Below are 16,924 nucleotides of genomic sequence, written 5' to 3'. Positions count from 1 at the left end.
GGATGTCCTGTCCTCCGAAAGTGGTGTGTTGAAGTCTCCTAGTATAATTGTGGAGGTGTCTATCTCACTTTTCAGCTCTGTTAAAATTTGATTTATGTATCTTGCAGCCCTGTCATTGGGTGCATAAATATTTAATATGGTTATATCTTCCTGATCAATTGTGCCTTTTATCATTATGTAGTGTCCTTCTTTATCCTTTGTGGCGGATTTAAGTTTAAAGTCTATTTTGTCAGAAATTAATATTGCTACTCCTCTTCTTTTTTGCTTATTGTTTGCTTGATATATTTTTTTCCATCCTTTGAGTTTTAGTTTGTTTGTGTCTCTAAGTCTAAGGTGTGTCTCTTGTAGGCAGCATATAGATGGATCGTGTTTCTTTATCCAGTCCGAGACTCTCTGTCTCTTTATTGGTGCATTTAGTCCATTTACATTCAGCGTAATTATAGATAAGTATCTCTTTAGTGTTGTCATTTTGATGCCTTTTTATGTGTGTTGTTGACAATTTCATTTTTCCACTTACTTTTTTGTGCTGAGACGTTTTTCTTTGTAAATTGCGAGATCCTCATTTTCATAGTATTTGACTTTATGTTTGTTGAGTCGTTACGTTTTTCTTGGCTTTTATTTTGAGTTATGGAGTTGTTATACCTCTTTGTGGTTACCTTAATATTTACCCCTATTTTTCTAAGTAAAAACCTAACTTGTATTGTCCCATATTGCCTTGTATCCCTCTCCATATGGTAGTTCTATGCCACCTGTATTTAGTCCCTCTTTTTGGTTATTGTGATCTTTTACATATTGACTTCAGTGATTCCCTGTTTTGAGCATTTTTTTTTAATTAATCTTAATTTGTTTTTGTGATTTCCCTATTTGAGTTGATATCAGGATGTTCTGTCCTGTGACCTTGTGTCGTGCTGGTATCTGATATTATTGGTTTTCTGACCAATTTCCTTTAGTATTTCTTGTAGCTTTGGTTTGGTTTTTGCAAATTCTCTAAGCTTGTGTTTATCTGTAAATATCTTAATTTCGCCTTCATATTTCAGAGAGAGCTTTGCTGGATATATGATCGTTGGCTGGCAGCTTTTCTCCTTCAGTGCTCTGTATATGTCGTCCCATTGCCTTCTTGCCTGCATGGTTTCTGCTGAGTAGTCTGAACTTATTCTTATTGATTCTCCCTTGAAGGAGACCTTTCTTTTCTCCCTGGCTGCTTTTAAAATTTTCTGTTTATCTTTGGTTTTGGCAAGTTTGATGATAATATGTCTTGGTGTTTTTCTTTTTGGATCAATCTTAAATGGGTTTCAATGAGCATCTTGGATAGATATCCTTTCATCTTTCATGATGTCAGGGAAGTTTTCTGTCAGCAGGTCTTCAACTATTCTCTCTGTGTTTTCTGTCCTCCCTCCCTGTTCTGGGACTCCAATCACACGCAAGTTATCCTTCTTGATAGAGTCCCACATGATTCTTAGGGTTTCTTCATTTTTTTTAATTCTTTTATCTGATTTTTTTTCAGCTATGTTGGTGTTAATTCCCTGGTCCTCCAGATTTCCCACTCTGCATTCTAATTGCTTGAGTCTGCTCCTATTGCGTTGTCTAATTCTGTAATTTTATTGTTAATCTTTTGGATTTCTACATGCTGTCTCTCTATGGATTCTTGCAACTTATTAATTTTTCCACTATGTTCTTGAATAATCTTTTTGAGTTCTTCAACAGTTTTATCAGTGTGTTCCTTGGCTTTTCCTGCAGTTTGCCTTATTTCATTTCTGAGGTCATCCCTGATGTCTTGAAGCATTCTGTTAATTAGTTTTTTATATTCTGTATGTGATAATTCCAGGATTGTATCTTCATTTGGGAAAGATTTTGATTCTTTTGTTTAGGGGGTTGTAGAAGCTGTCATGGACTGCTTCTTTATGTGGTTTGATATCGACTGCTGTCTCTGAGCCATCACTGACTGGGACGCTGGGTCCAGGCTCCGAAAACAGTCACTGTTTCCCCGTAGTTGTTCGTTCTCCGTCTCTGTCACTCAGGTCAACTCTTTAAATCTGTGTTTGTTGTTCAGGGTTTGTAGATTGTCACGTATGTGATCGATTCACTTGTTTTTCCGAGTCTTTGTTGCAAGAGGGATCCGAGGTAGCATCTACCTAGTCAGCCATCTTGGCCCCCCTCCTGCTTATAGGCTTTTAAGACCCCAGATGCTACTCACCAAAGTAGAAAGTAGAACATATCTCCCAATTCTTTATAAATTATGTTATGCCAATTGAGCTAGAGGTTCCCTGAGATTGTGGTCCCCACAGCCCTCAGCCCAGCAATTCCATCCCTCATGGAGTTTGGAAGTGTCTATGGAGCTACCATCAACTTGCCTTGCACAGGTTGTGCTGGCTTCCCCAGTATTGTGTACTGTCTTACCCTTTACCAAAGCTTTCATTTATCTAATGTCTATTAAGTGTTTTTCCATTCCCACTGCCCCCCGCATGTAACCATCAAAGATTATTTTTTCTTTTTGTGTGTAAACCTTTTCATGAGATTTTACAACAGTGCTCTCATACAATATTTGTCCTTTTATGATTCACTTATTTCACTCAGCATAATGTCCTCCAGACTCCTCCATGTTATGAGATGCTTGTTGTTCTTAATCTTTGTGTAATACTCCATTGTGTAAATGTACCAGAGTTTGTTTACCCATTCATCGGTTAATGGGCATCTAGGTTGTTTCCTTTTTTTTGCTATTGTGAGCAATGCTGCAATGAACATGGGTGTGCATATGTCTATTCGTGTGATGACTTTTATTTCTCTGGGATATATTCCTAGAAGTGGGATTGCCGGATCATACGGTTATTTCTATTTCTAGCTTTCTAAGGAAGCGCCATATTGTTTTCTAAAATGGTTGCATCATTTAGCATTCCAACCAGCAATGCGTAAGTGTTTCAATCTCCCCCGGCCTCTCCAACATTTGTTATTTCCTGTTTTATTTATTTGTGCCAGTAATGCCAGGGTGAGATGGTATCTCACTGTGGTTTTGATTTGCATTTCTCTAATGGCTAGTGATCTAGAGCATTTTCTTGTGTGTCTGTCGGCTGCTTGAATGTCTTCTTTGGTGAAGTGTCTGTTCATTTCCTTTGCCCATTTTTTAATTGGATTATTTGTCTTTTTGTTGTAGAAGTGTCAGATTTTCTTGTAAATTTTTTAGAGATTAGACCTTTGTCTGATTTGTAATAGCCAAAAAAATTTTCCCAGTCTGTAGGTTCTCTTTTTACTCTTTTGGTGAACTCTTTTGATGAGCCTAAGTGTTTAATTTTTAGAAGATCCCAGTTATCTAGCTTATCCCCTGGAGCTTGTGTGTTGTTGGTTGTGGCTTGTATCCTGTTAATGCCATGTATTAGGGCCTCTAACATTGATCCTATTTTTTCTTCTATGAACTTCATGGTTTTTGGCTTTATATTTAGGTCTTTGATCTATTTTGAGTTAGTTTTTGTATATGGTGTGAGGTATGGGTCCTGTTTCGTTTCTTTGCAGATGGACATCTAGTTTTGCCAGCACCATTTGCTAAAAAGACTGTCTTTTCCCCATCCGATGGAATTTGGGCCCTTGTCGAAGATCAGGTGACCACAGGTGGATGGATTTACATCTAGGTTCCGAATTCTGTTCCATTGGTCAACGTATCCGTTGTTGACCCAGTACCAGGCTGTTTTGTAGATAGTAGGTTCTGAGGTCAGGTAGTGTGAGTCCTCCTACAGTATTCTTCTTCTTCAATAGTGCTTTACTTATCCGGGGCTTCTTCCCTTTCCATAGAAAGTTAAGGATAACTTTTCCATCTCTTTAAAGAATGTTGTTGGTATTTGGATCAGGATTGCATTGTATTTGCAAATCATTTTGGGTAGAATTGTCTTTTTTACAATGTTGGGTCTACCAATCCATGAGCAGGGTATGTTTTTCCATTTATGTAGATCTCTTCTGGTTTCTTGCAGTAGCATTTTGTAGTTTTCTTTGTATAGGTCTTTTATATCCCTGGTTAGATTTATTCCCAAGTATTTTATTTTCTTAGGTGCTATTATAAATGGTATTGTTTTCCTGATTTCCTTTTCATCGTTCTATTGGTGTGTAAGATGCCAACTGATTTTTGTATGTTTATCTTGTATCCTGCTGCTCTGCTGAATCTATTAGTTCCAGTAGTTTTCTGCTGGAGTCTTTCGGGTTTTCTATAGTGACCCTATAGGACAGAGTAGACCTGCCCCATAGAGTTTCCAAGGAGTGCCTGGAGGATTTGAACTGCTGACCCTTTGGTTAGCAGCCATAGCACTTAACCACTACACCACCAGGGTTTCCATGGTTTTGCATAGATGCCGTTTATTATGTTGAGAAATTTTCCTTCTATACCTATTTTATTGAGAGTTTTTATCAGGAATGGGTGTTGGACTTTGTCAAATGCCTTTGCTGTGTTGATTGAGTTGATCATCCGATTCTTTTCTTTTTATTTATATGGTGGATTATGTTGATTGATTTTCTAACGTTGAACCATCCTTGCATACCTGGTATGAATCCTACTTGGTCGTGGTGTATTTTTTTTTTTTTTATATGATGCTGAATTCTATTGGCTAGAATTTTGTTGAGAATTTTTGTGTCTGTATTCATGAGAAATATTGGCCTGTAATTTTCTTTTTTTGTGGTGTCTTTGCCTGGGTTTGGTATCAGGGTTATGCTGGCCTCATAGAATGAATTCGGAAGTATTGCTTCCTTTTCTATGTTCTGAAATAGTTTGAGTAGTACTGGTGTAAGCTCTTCTCTGAATGTTTGGTAGCATTCTCTAGTAAAGCCATCTGGGCCAGGGCTTTTTTTTTGTTTGGGAGTTTTTTAAATTACCTTTTCAACCTCTTCTCTTGTTAAGGGTCTGTTCAGATTTTCAACATCATTTTGTGTTAGTTTGTGTAGGGAGTGTGTTTCTAGATATTTGTCCATTTCTTCTAGGTTTTCAACTTTGTTGGAGTATAGTTTTTCATAATACTCTGTTATGATCCTTTTTATTTCACTTGGGTCTGTTGTAATGTCCCCCATTTCATTTCTTATTTGGGTTATTTGTGTCCTCTCTTGTTTCTCTTCTGTCAATTTGGCCAGTGGTTTGTCATTTTGTTGATCCTTTCAAAGAACCAACTTTTGGTTTTGTTGCTTCTTTCTATTGTTTTTCTAGTCTCTATTTCGTTTATTTCTGCTCTGATCTTTATTATTTCCTTTCTTCTGGTGGCTGTGGGCCTCTTTTGCTGTTCTCTTTCTATTTGTTCAAGTTGTCTAGCTAATATTTTGATTTTGTCCCTTCTTTTTTGATGTGTGCATGTATTACTATAAATTGACCTCTGAGGACTGCCTTTGCTGTGTCCCAAAGGTTTTGGTATAATGTGCTTTCATTCTTGTTTGATTCTAGGAATTTTTTGATTCCATCTCTGATTTCTTCTATTACCCAGTGGTTGTTAAGCAGGTTGTTATTCAATTTTCATATCATTGATTTTTTTCCTCTTACTCTTCCTGTTGTTAATTTCTACTTTGATGACATTGTGGTCAGAGAAGATACTTTGTATTATTTCAGTGTTTTGGATGTTGTTGAAGGTTGCTATATATCCTAAGATGTGGTCTATTCTGGAGAATGTTCATGTGTGTTGGAAAAGGATGTGCACTTTGCAGCTCTTGGGTGGAGTGCTCCATATATGTCTATGAGGTCGAGTTGGCTGATTGTGCTCTTTAGCTCTTCTGTATATCTGTTGAGTTTTTCTGAATGTTCTGTCCTTTACCGAGAGGGGAGTGTTGAAGTCCCCTACTATTCTTGTGGAACTGTCAATTTCTCTTTTCAGTGCTGTTAGAGTTTGTTTTATGTATTTTGGAGCCCTGTCATTGGATACGTAGACTTTTATTATGGTTATGACTTCATGATGGATCATCCCTTTAATCATTATATAGTGCCCTTCTTTGTCTTTTACGGTGGATTTTGTTTTAAAGTCTATTTTATCTGAGATTAGTTTTGCCACTCTTGCTCTATTTTGGTAGTTCTTGGCTTGATGTATTTTTTCCATCCTTTGGTTTTTAATAAATTTACGTCTTCGTTTCTAAGGTGTGTTTCTTGTAGACAGCATATTGATGGATCCTGTTTTGTTTTTTTTTTTCAATCCATTCTGTCACTCTGTACCTATTTATGGGTGCATTTAGGCCATTTACATTCAGTATAATTATTGATAGGTGTGAGTTTATTGCTGTCATTTTGTAGTGCTTTTTTTTTTATGATGCTAACATTTTCTTTGTTCTTTCATTTCTTTTGTTTTTATTGAGACTTTATGCTTTTCTTCTTTATTTTGATGAGTAGGTTTGTTAACCTTCTTTGTGGTTATCTTGAAATTTATCCTTATCTTCCTAGGTTTGAACCAGCCTATTATTACTTGGTATTGCCTGGCCTTCCTCTCCATTAGAAAGTTATATACCTACACCATGTGTTCTCTTTTTTATTTTTCCGAAACGTTGTTGTCGTTTACAGATTAACCTCTCCAGTTCCCTGTTGCAATTCTTTTGGTTTTGGATAACCCTTGAGAGTTCATTTCCTATGTTGGTATCTGGTTGGTACAATCTTGCATCTTATATTCAGGCTGTGATCTGATGTTAGCTCTCAGACTAAAGGACTCCCTTTAGTAATTCTTGTAGGTTTGGTTTGGTTTTTACATATTCCCTTAATTTCTCTTTATCTGGAAAGGTTCTAATTTCACCATCATATTTGAATGAAAGTTTTGCAGGATATATTTTTCGTGGTTGGCAATTTTTTTCTTTCAAGGTTTTATATATATCATCCCATTGCCTTCTTGCCTGCATGGTTTCTGCCGAGTATTCAGAGCTTTGTCTTATGGTTTCTCCTCTGCCTGTGACTTTTTGTTTTTCTCGAGCTGCTCTCAGGATTTTTTCTTTGCCTTTGGTTTTAGTGAGCATGATTATGATATACCTTGGTGTTTTCCTTTTAGGGTCTATCCTACATGAGGTTTGTTGAGGTTCTTGGATGGTCAGCTTTCTGTCATTCATGGCATTAGGGAGGTTTTCTGTCAGCAATTCTTCTTCAATGATCCTCTCTGCATTTTCTGTTTGCTCTCCCTGTTCTGGAACTCTGATCACTCACAAATTTTTGCTTTTGATTGTATCCCACATCATTCTCAGGGTTTCTTTATTTTTTCTTATTCTTTTTTCTTATTTTTCCTCAGAGTTGTATCTGTTTGTCTTTAGTTTCAGTGAGCCTGTCTTCCATCATTTCAAACCTCCTCCTCAGCTCTTCTATGACACTGTCCATTTCTGAAATCTTGTTGTCTATTTTTTGGATTTCTAATTGTTTCTGTATGATTTCTAGTTGTGAATTTATTTTGGCATTTTGTTCTTGTATTATCTTCCTGAATTATTCCATTTTTTGTCTGTATTTTCCATGAATTTGTCTGCCTTTTCTATAAATTTGTCTATTTTTTCCTCATTTTTGTCTGCTTTTTGCTTCAACTCTTGGATTGCTCTGAATGTTAGAGGTTTGAATTCCCTGTCAGGTAGTTCTAGTGCCTTTTCTTCTACTGGGAAGTCATCTGGTGTTTTATTGTGGACACCTACTGGAACCATCCTGTCCTGTTTTTTTTAAATATGTTTTGATATTGTCTGCTGTCTTCAGGACATTCAGTAGTTATTTTCTTTGTTTCTTAATTGTAGATTTGTTTGTTTCATCCTGGTTTTTTATTTGGTATGTCTGAGCAGGCCAGCTGTGCATTCTTTGTTGTTTGCTCATCTGTACTCACAATATTTTTCACCTCCTTGTCCAATAGGCAGGGCGGGTCACTCAGCTATGGTGCAGCAGGGCAGGCCCAGCTGAAGGGGAGGGGCTGGGATGGATTGTTTGTGGCACGTACTAGGGCTGACAAGATGGGCCAGGAATTAGTGCTAGGCAAGTTCTGAGAGGCCATGCCTGTGGTGCTTAGAGGTGTGATGTTCAAAAAAAGGTGCAGGTAGGCAGGAAAGAGGGGGAAGGTTGTGATGTATGGAGCTAATATGGGTACAGGAAAGAGGAGAGAGAAACAGGAGGCAAAAACAAACACACAAACAAAGGAAAAAAAATAGAGTGCAAAGGGAGCTTGCCGTGGGAGTGGAGAAATGAGAAATGGAGAAAATGAAAAGGAAAGGAAAAGGGAAAAAGAAAAAAAAAAAAACTAGATGAAAATTTGGAAAAGAAGAAAAGTAAAGCCCCTAGGGGTCCCATCAGTGCAGCCATGAAGGCCTGGGACGTCTCCCAGGCTTCACAGTATAGCCTGGCTAAAGGGGGTGTAGATGTCCCACAACTCCAAGTATTCAGGAGACAAGAAAAGAAGGTAAGTATAGACAGATGAGAACTGAGAAATGAAGAGAGACAGAAAGGGAAAAAGAGAGAGAGAAAAAAAAGAAAGACAAAAAAGAAATGCTCCCAGGGATCCCGCCTACACAGCTGCGCAGGTTGGGGGAGTGGCTCCTAAGCCATACAGTGCAGCCTGGCTAGAAGGGGCTCCTAAGTGTGAAAAGAGAAAGAAAACAAACAAACAAAACAAAACAAGCAAAAAAAAGCCCCAGGGATCCCACCAGCATGGTGTCGCAGGCCGGGGGACTGGTTCCCCAGTCGAGCAGGGCTTCTCAGCCTTTCAAGAAGAAGCCAAGGTGGCAGATGGAGCCAGGCATTTGAGAGAAAGGACAGGGAGGTGGTCGGAGACACAGAAGAAACCAAAAGAGGTGGAAAAAAGCAACACCCACTAAGGTAGCTGGCCAGTGTGGGTGAAGCGAATCCAAGCAGCCCAGGGGTAGAAGCAGTTGCCTCTGGGCCAAGAGATTGTAGCTGATGGGAAGCAGACGAGGCCGAAGGGGGAGGGGAAGAAGGGTATGGGTTAGGAAAGCATGTTTTGCTCATTACAGGGTCCTCTGTCTCCTGATGGGAGCTTTGTGAAGCTGCTTTCCTGTATACTCCCTGTCTGCTGATCTGTGACCTGGGTGGGGAGAATGCAAGTGTCAGGGACATTGCACTTCCCTGCTGGCTGAACAACCCCGGCCAGCCAGGAAGCTTGGCGGTAGAGCAGTGGGGAGAGGATGGGGGGTGGGAAAGCATGTATCGCTGGTTACTGGGTGCTCTGTCTCCTGCTAGAAGCTCCATGAAGCCACTTTCCCATGCTCCTTGTCAGCCAATCTCCAATAGGAATCCAAGATGGTGAATCCATGCTGCATTAGCTGATAAGAAATCTCCGCACATCTCTCTCCTCACTCTCTGTCCTCTGTCAGTTTCTTATTCCATTCAGTGTTTGGCTGAGTTCTTTATCTCTTTATTTGACACTTCGGGTTCCAAGAATGATGTTTGTCTCTGTTTTACTTAGTTTTTCAGGTCTTTGCTGTGGAGGGACGGTGTGGTGCTTCTGTCTATGGCACCATGTTGGCAGGAAGTGTGAATATTTCCTTATCTCTTTAGTCTTTTCCTATGTTCTAAAAAAAAAAAAAATAGGACTCTGTTAATACGTAACAGTCTACCCCAACAACAAACTTTTTTTTTTTTTTAATATCTCATGATTTTAAGGGTCAGTAATTTGGCAAGGCTTGGTTGGGTGGTTTTTCTGTTCCGTGTGGCATTAACAGAGGTTACTCAGTGGTTTTCGGCTGGAAGGTCATCTATGAAGTCCTAGACAGCTTCACTCATGTGTATAGTGCCTTGGAGGGGATGGCTGAATGCTGGCCTCAGCTGGGACTGCTGATTAGAGCTCCTACACATGGTATCTCCTGCATTATAGTCTCAGGGTTATCCGACTTCTCATATGGCAGCTTAGGGGGATATCCCAAAAATGTTCCAAGAGGCCTGGGTGGAAGTTTCAAGGCTTCTTAGACCCAGCTTTGAAAGAAGTCCTAGAACGTCACTCCTGCCAAGTGCTGGCTTCTGTTGGTCAAGCAAGTCACTAAGGCCAATCCAGATTCAAGAGGAGGAGGATTAGAATCAAGCTCTCTATGGGAGAAGTAGCAAAGACTTTGTGGTCATCTTTAATCTATCGCATCCTGGCAAATCTGCTTACATTTCATGTAATTTCTTTGCATACCTGGGCTGCTCTGTGTCTAACTGTGGACTCTGTCTGAAGTTTTAGGAAAAGGCTTTGCATTATTTTCCTGACTTCTTCTGAGGAACTCATTCCAGGCTGCTCTTTGAGAGTTACCTCTCTTCTGATAGATTTCTTTGGGGCACAGTCATTCTTCCTACAGAGAAAAATTAAAAATAGATCTCCCTTTTCTAATTCATTATTTAGAGCAGTTAAATTGTGAGCATTTCCTTAATCCTTTTTCACCCCTTCCTCCTGGATTTCAAGTTTTTTTTCTTGTTTTTTTTTGGTTGTTGTTGTTTTGTTTTGCATCATATCTGCCTCGTCTTTTAAGAAAATATTTCTGTCATTCGGCCTAATCAGTCTGTCTTCTTTTATTTCGCCTTCATTCTTTCACCACTCTTCTCATAATATAGAGTAAAGCATATTTTGAAAACCTCTCCAATTCCTCCTTGATTTTCTGAACAAATTGAATTTTTAGAGACTGTTAATTTTGAAGCAGACACCGAGATAGAATTAGGTAGAAAATGCCTGTGAAGCATAAAGAGAAGGAAGCAGGAGTAGGCATTGGGAGCCATACTGCAGGTCTGACATCAGAGAAAGGAAAGGGGTAAGGAGGAAGAATTGAGTAGGAAGAGACCCAGATTGAAGCACAGTTCTAAGAGATTTTGGGCCAGGCTGACAGGGAATCTGTTAGAGGAGTCCCCTGTCCCATAGCCATGGGCTTGCACTATTACCCCTGCTGTGCTCAGTCACAATTGAGGTTAGCTTGGAAGAAGCATGGTCTTGGCAAGAACATAGTGGTGGGCACAGAGGGGCAACAGGAAGAGCTCTGGCTGCCATGAGATGGAGTTTGTAGATGCTAATGGGAAGCCATGGTGGAGAACTACTATCCTATTGAGAGAGAGTTGCTAAAGAGGCTGGATGGTCTAATATTAGCAGATGACTGCAAAAGACATTGGGTTTGAATTGTTTAATGTAATGCTAATTTGTTTCAAGTACAAACACTAATCAGGAACAGTAGGTAATTATCATTTAGGTATAGGACTCCAATATATGAAATCTGCATTTTCATGTAAGTATTAGTATCACATGTGTATCTGCTTACGGTAATGCTGGGGAAGGATTCTAAGAAACTTGTTCATTACAGAGATGTGTAGTGACAAACCTTGGTTCTTGGTTGGGGCTTCCATCTCCACTAGCCCAGGTAAGTTCCTGTTGATGTCGAAAGAGATGGATTCACTGATCTTTGACAACAAGAGTCAGGCTCCAACTCTGCCCTATACCACATGTGTGACCTTGGCCAAGTTTCTGTGTCTCAGTTTCCTCAACAGTGAAATGAAGTTTGGACAAAAGACTTTCTGAGGGTCCTTTCACCTCTGATGTATTGTGAAATTTAGGGCCTTGAAGCTTTCAATCAAGCCTTTGATCTCATATCTTCTCAAATGTATGCTTGTGGAACGGAAGCTTACAACTTTTCTTTGTCAGAGCTCTGATTCACTGAGACATATCTGAGGTTTAATTACTGTATATATGTGTATAGAAATTAACATGAAATTATTCTCAGACATAAATGGTCTAATATTTGCAGATGATTGCAAAAGACATTGGGTTTGAATTATTTAATGTAATGCTAATTTGCTTCAAGTACAAACACTAATCAGGAACATTAGGTAATTATCATTTAGGTATAGGACCCCAATATATGAAATCTGCATTTTCATGTGAGTATTAGTACCACGTGAGCATCTGCTTACGGTAATGCTGGGGAAAAATTCTAAGAAACTGTTCATTAGAGGTGTGTAGTGCCAAATCTTAGTTATTCATGTTACCTTTTGTTGAATCCCTTACAAGAAGAATAGTTTTTATATTTCAAGTAGTTTGATTAAATACACACTTAATCTTGGACTGCTATATGTAAAGAGTTAGCATACTGTATGTGTGTGAAGAATTCCATGTATTTGAATAAAGAAGGAAGATCTATTTTAGTCATTTTATAAATTGTGAAGATGAGACTTAGGGAATTTATTTCAATTGCTCAAGATAATAAAATAATATACTCGTTGCTGTCAAGTTGATTCCAACTCGTAATGACCCCAGAGGACAGAGTAGAACTGACCCATAGAGTTTCCAAGGAGCACCTTATGGATTTGAACTGCCAACCTTTTGGTTAGCAGCCATAGCACTTAACCACTACGCCATCAGGGTTTCCAAATGAAATAATAGCTGCTAGTAATTTTATTTTGCTTCCATTTTACCGGTACTTTTCTAAGAACTTTACATATGTTGGCAACCATAAAAGGTGGACAAGACCATCTTAAGAGATAGACACTGCCATTTCTGCTATTTACAGATGAGGAAACTGAGACATAGAAAGAAACTTGCTTAAGTTACTTATTCTAGGGCACATAAAAGTGGGAGAGCCAGGATTTGAACCCAGGCAGTCTAGATCCAGAGCCCATGTTTTTAACCATTGTTGACATAAGTAATCTCAATTCTGTTTATATGTTCCTCCTTTTATCATTAATAGTATGTTAAAAATAAAGCTGGACAAGATCTCCTGATTTCCTTTCTAGTGTCTTTTCTGTAACACTGGAGTTAATTAAAATTAAATTAATTTTAATGATTTTATATAAACATGGCAAATGAAACCGCACAGGTGGCTGTTCAGAGCACCCAGCCCTGGAGGTCTTACTATCTTGCATGACGCTCTCTCAAAGGCAGCTTTTCCCAATCTATATTGCTAGGCCTCCCTGGAGAAATTTGAGCAACTGGCATTAATTAGCAGGTGGAATCATTTATGATCAATGAGTCACATGTTCTAAAGAAAACGACTGATTATGAAGTGGTTTCAAGATACAAGCTTTTTCCCAGAAATAAGCCAAACTCTTCCAGGAATAATTGTTATATTTTATTTGTTAATGAATCTTGCATTGGCTCTCCTGAGCTTCCCTGGTCTTAAGTTCAGTCATTCCCAGCAACTCTCACAACCAGCCTTATATCCCTCAGCCTTGATCAGTGTGTCAATCGTCACTGAGTTACCCATTCCTTGACAAGATTCCCAGTGTTGCTATTTTGGCCTGTATATACAACCAATACAGGAGCCCTGGTGGTACAATAGTTAAGAGCTCAGGCTGCTAACCAAAAGGTTGCAGTTTGGAAACCACCAGCTGCTCCTTGGGAAACCTGTGGGACAGTTTGACTTTGTCATACAGGGTTGCTATGAGTTGGAATTGACCCAATGGCAACAGGTTATATAACCAGTGAGAAGCCCTGATGGTGCAGTGGTTAAAGTGCTTGGCTGCTAACCAAAAGGTAGGTGGTTTGAGTCCACCAGCCCTACTCTATGGAAAAAAGATGTGGCAGTTTGCTTCTGTAAAGATTTGCAGCTTGGGAAACACTATGGAACAGTTCTACTCTCTCCTGTAGGGTTGCTGTGAGTTGGAATTAGCTCAACAGCCCTGGATTTGGGTTGTTTTTTTTGGTATACAACCAATACAGCTGTCCCCCCGTTAGTAAGCGCCTGCAGAGTGCTTCTCTTGACTCAACTCTTGAACCTAAGCCCCACTGGAATTCGCCATTGGCCAAAAACCATCTAAAATGAGCAAGTTCTTTGGTTACATATGTAGCAGCTCATTGGTTTCCAACCTGATGGATTGTTTATTTATCTGATGGTTTCTATTCTCATTAGGAGTCAGTAGCACAACAAAATCATATTCACTGAGCCAATCAATATTGAAAACTGATTTTCCAATTGACTGGAACAGGGAAAATATCTTGTCTGTGCCTCAGGGTTTTGAAATTGTTCCTATTTCTGAAAGGTAGTTCAGAGCTCACCCTGACTCATGTCTTTCCCTAAGGAGTGCGCAACCTCATTGTACCCTCACAGTGGGGCTGGGAATGGGGCAGAATTATATATTCCAGGGGGCAGTTAGGGACATGGGCCCACTGGTATTCCTTAGTGCAAGATGAGCAGTGAGTATATGGGGGTGAATAACCAGCAGACCTGTGCTCTTTTTCCTTAGGCACTGGTAAGGAAAATTGATGCTTCGGACAATATCTACACCATGGAGTCCACCACAGGGAACCTTTTCAGCCTGACACAGGAGGGGGCACCCTTGTGCCGCATAATAGCCAAGGTGAGCTTCATGACTGGGGGACAAAACGGCAGGCTTGGGGAGTGTGAAAGGAAGCTTCTTCAGTGAGAACACCTGGTTCAGAAGGTTAGTGATGGCTCTAGCATTAGTTTGCTGTGTGACCTTGGGAGAGTTAACTCCCCTCTCTGGTTCCTTGTTATCTCCATTTTCAGTAGGCGACCAGCCCCTTTGATTTAATTTCCCACTTGAGATAAAAAGCTGGTGCCCCAAAGTCTCTATTAGCTTTCTTCATGTGGCATCTGTTATAAATATCAACCTTCCTTCCCCATTGGAGCCCTGGTGGCACAATGGCTGACCAAAAGGTAAGCAGTTTGAATCTACCAGCCATTCTTTGGAAACCCTACTCCATCCTATAGGGTTGCTATGAGTTGGAATTGACTCGGTGGGAGCAGGTTTCCCCATCACCATGCATCTTTCTCAGCAGTTGTGGTGTCCCTGGTTTCTTCTGAGTGATGTAATAAATACAAAGAACAATTTGGCATATAGAATTTTAGATGATTGATTGACTTCATGTTGCCCCCGGCACCATGGAAGTAGGGTATGTGATTTTTCAAACCCAGGGACCTCACTAAAGTCTTCTGTTTCATTTCCACTGTCTTGCTTATCATTGAGGATGGAACCAATGATGTCTCTGGAAGCAATGTTATGCCATTTAATAGTCCTAAGATGCCAGTCACATGAAGATGCTCCAGCTCAGTAGTCCCCAGTCCTGATGATGCTCAAAATTCCTGATGGAGTTTGTGGAAAATACAGATACCTGTGCAAACCCAAGATTTACTAAGGACCTGGGGTAAGACCTGGGAATCTGCATTTTAACAAGCTCTACAGGTGATTCTGAGGCTTGACACTGATCTGAGCCCCTAAGGAGATCTAGAAGAACAGGGTAAATGTTAACTCTGGTCAGGAGAGAAGTGAATTGTATCAAATAGCAATAGCTAATATTTGAGTGTTACTGTGCATCATGCTAAATCAGGGCTTCCAACTGGTTTGCTCTGGTTTGAACCCTTGCTGAGAATTTGAATTTCGAACAAGTTCCCAGGCAATGCTAATGCTGCTGGTTAGGCAGCAGTTCTGAGAACCACTAGTAGAGCAGTGGTTCTCAAAATTCATTATACATAAGAATCACCTGGGGACCTTGTTAAACTACAGATTCTGATTCAGTATATTTGGGGTGGAAATGGAAATTTTCAGCAGGGGTTCGAACTGGAACAAACTGGTTAAAGCACTGTGCTAAATGCTTAACATGCATTATTCCTTTTAAATCACACAGCAACCCTATGAGGTAAGTGCCATGTTGTTCTCGTTTATGGTTGAGGAAGTGGTTTAAGGGCCTTACCCCCAAGGTCACACAGCTAATAAGGAATGTAGCCAAAATTTGATCCCAAATCTCTTTAATTTAGAGTTCATGATCCTAAATCCCATAGTGGTAACTTCTGGTTCAATTTTTTGACCCTTTACGCTCTCAGGCCAATGTGTGACTCAGAAGTTCTCAACCCTGAAAGCACATTCAAATTGCTAGGGAGCTTTAAAATTTTTTTCTGATTGTGATTTAATTGGTCTGGAGTGGCTCCTGCAGTAGGCATTTTAGTTTTCCAGGTGATTCTAATGTGCTGCTTGGGTTGAGGACTATTGAACTCTTTAGGAGTCATTTAGGTACAGTTTAACCTGAAAAACTTGTGGTGTCTTTGGGGTGGAAGGGACAGAGAGGATAGCATCCGGTCTGCTTTCTCTAAGGATTCTGTGACTTAATTGTTCAGCATGGTCAAGGTGTTGACTTGGCAGAGGCCTGCCTTAGTGCTGTGGGGGAACCCTAACCGTAACCCTATACCAGACTATCGGTAGACGGCCGTAGGCCCAACCTCTGGGCTGAAACTGGTTCACTATCAGTTTAATAACTAATTCCAAACAGAAATTAGCTGAATCACTTTTGGAACGAGAGCCATTTTTCCCTTTTAAGGTGTGTTGTAAACACTGTCTGGGTTGGGCTCCAAGTATAGATGTGAGGCAGGAAGGGGCAGGGACTTCCAGGGCCTGGGGGTGTTCTATGTTTTGGAAAGAATAGGCCTTAGAAGTTTTGTGGGAAGGAAAGTCTGAGCTCTTGGTGTCTGTTCCAGGGACCAGGCCCTCCAAGGCCGGGTCTCCATGTGCTGCTTGAGGTAGACTCACCTACTATTTGCTGCATGTGTCTCCACTCCCAGAAAGCAGAGGGTACACACATTTGAGTTTAATCACAAGATCATGTTTGGCCTCCTGCAGAGTTAGTCTTTTCTGGGGACTTAAATTTACCTCTGCTACATATTGAGCCCAGATATTTCCAGTGGTAGGAAATATCAGTGTGTTGCTGTGATGCTGGAAGCTATGCCACCAGTATTCAGATACCAGGAGGGTCACCCATGGAGGACAGGTTTCAGCTGAGCTTCCAGACTAAGACAGACTAGGAAGAAGGACCCGGCAGTCTACTTCTGAAAAGCATCAGCCAGTGAACACTTTATGAATAGCAGTGGAACATCGTCTAATATAGTGCTGAAAGATGAGCCCCCTAGGTTGGAAGGCACTCAAAAGATGACTGGGGAAGAGCAGCCTCCTCAAAGTACAGTTGACCTTAATGACGTGGATGGAGTAAAGCTTTCGGAACTTTCATTTGCTGATGTGGCATGACTCAAAATGAGAAGAAATAGCTGCAAACATCCA

At 40.2% G+C, this 16,924-nt stretch overlaps 1 protein-coding gene across 2 annotated transcripts in view; it reads left to right on the top strand.

Annotated features, from left to right (window-relative positions):
• The window catches only part of INSC (INSC spindle orientation adaptor protein), a 175,059-nt gene that overhangs the window by 87,209 nt on the left and 70,926 nt on the right, over positions 1-16,924 (top strand). For both annotated transcript variants that reach the window (XM_003411992.4, XM_010592210.3), the window contains one exon: positions 14,102-14,215. In XM_003411992.4, the coding sequence (XP_003412040.1) occupies positions 14,102-14,215 (114 nt within the window). The remainder of the gene's footprint in view (positions 1-14,101; positions 14,216-16,924) is intronic.

This window comes from Loxodonta africana, chromosome 7 (genome assembly GCF_030014295.1).
Source record: "Loxodonta africana isolate mLoxAfr1 chromosome 7, mLoxAfr1.hap2, whole genome shotgun sequence".
NCBI classification, from domain to species: domain Eukaryota; kingdom Metazoa; phylum Chordata; class Mammalia; order Proboscidea; family Elephantidae; genus Loxodonta; species Loxodonta africana.
Note: the sequence above shows the minus strand (reverse complement) of the source record. Positions and strands in the feature narration are given on the sequence as shown.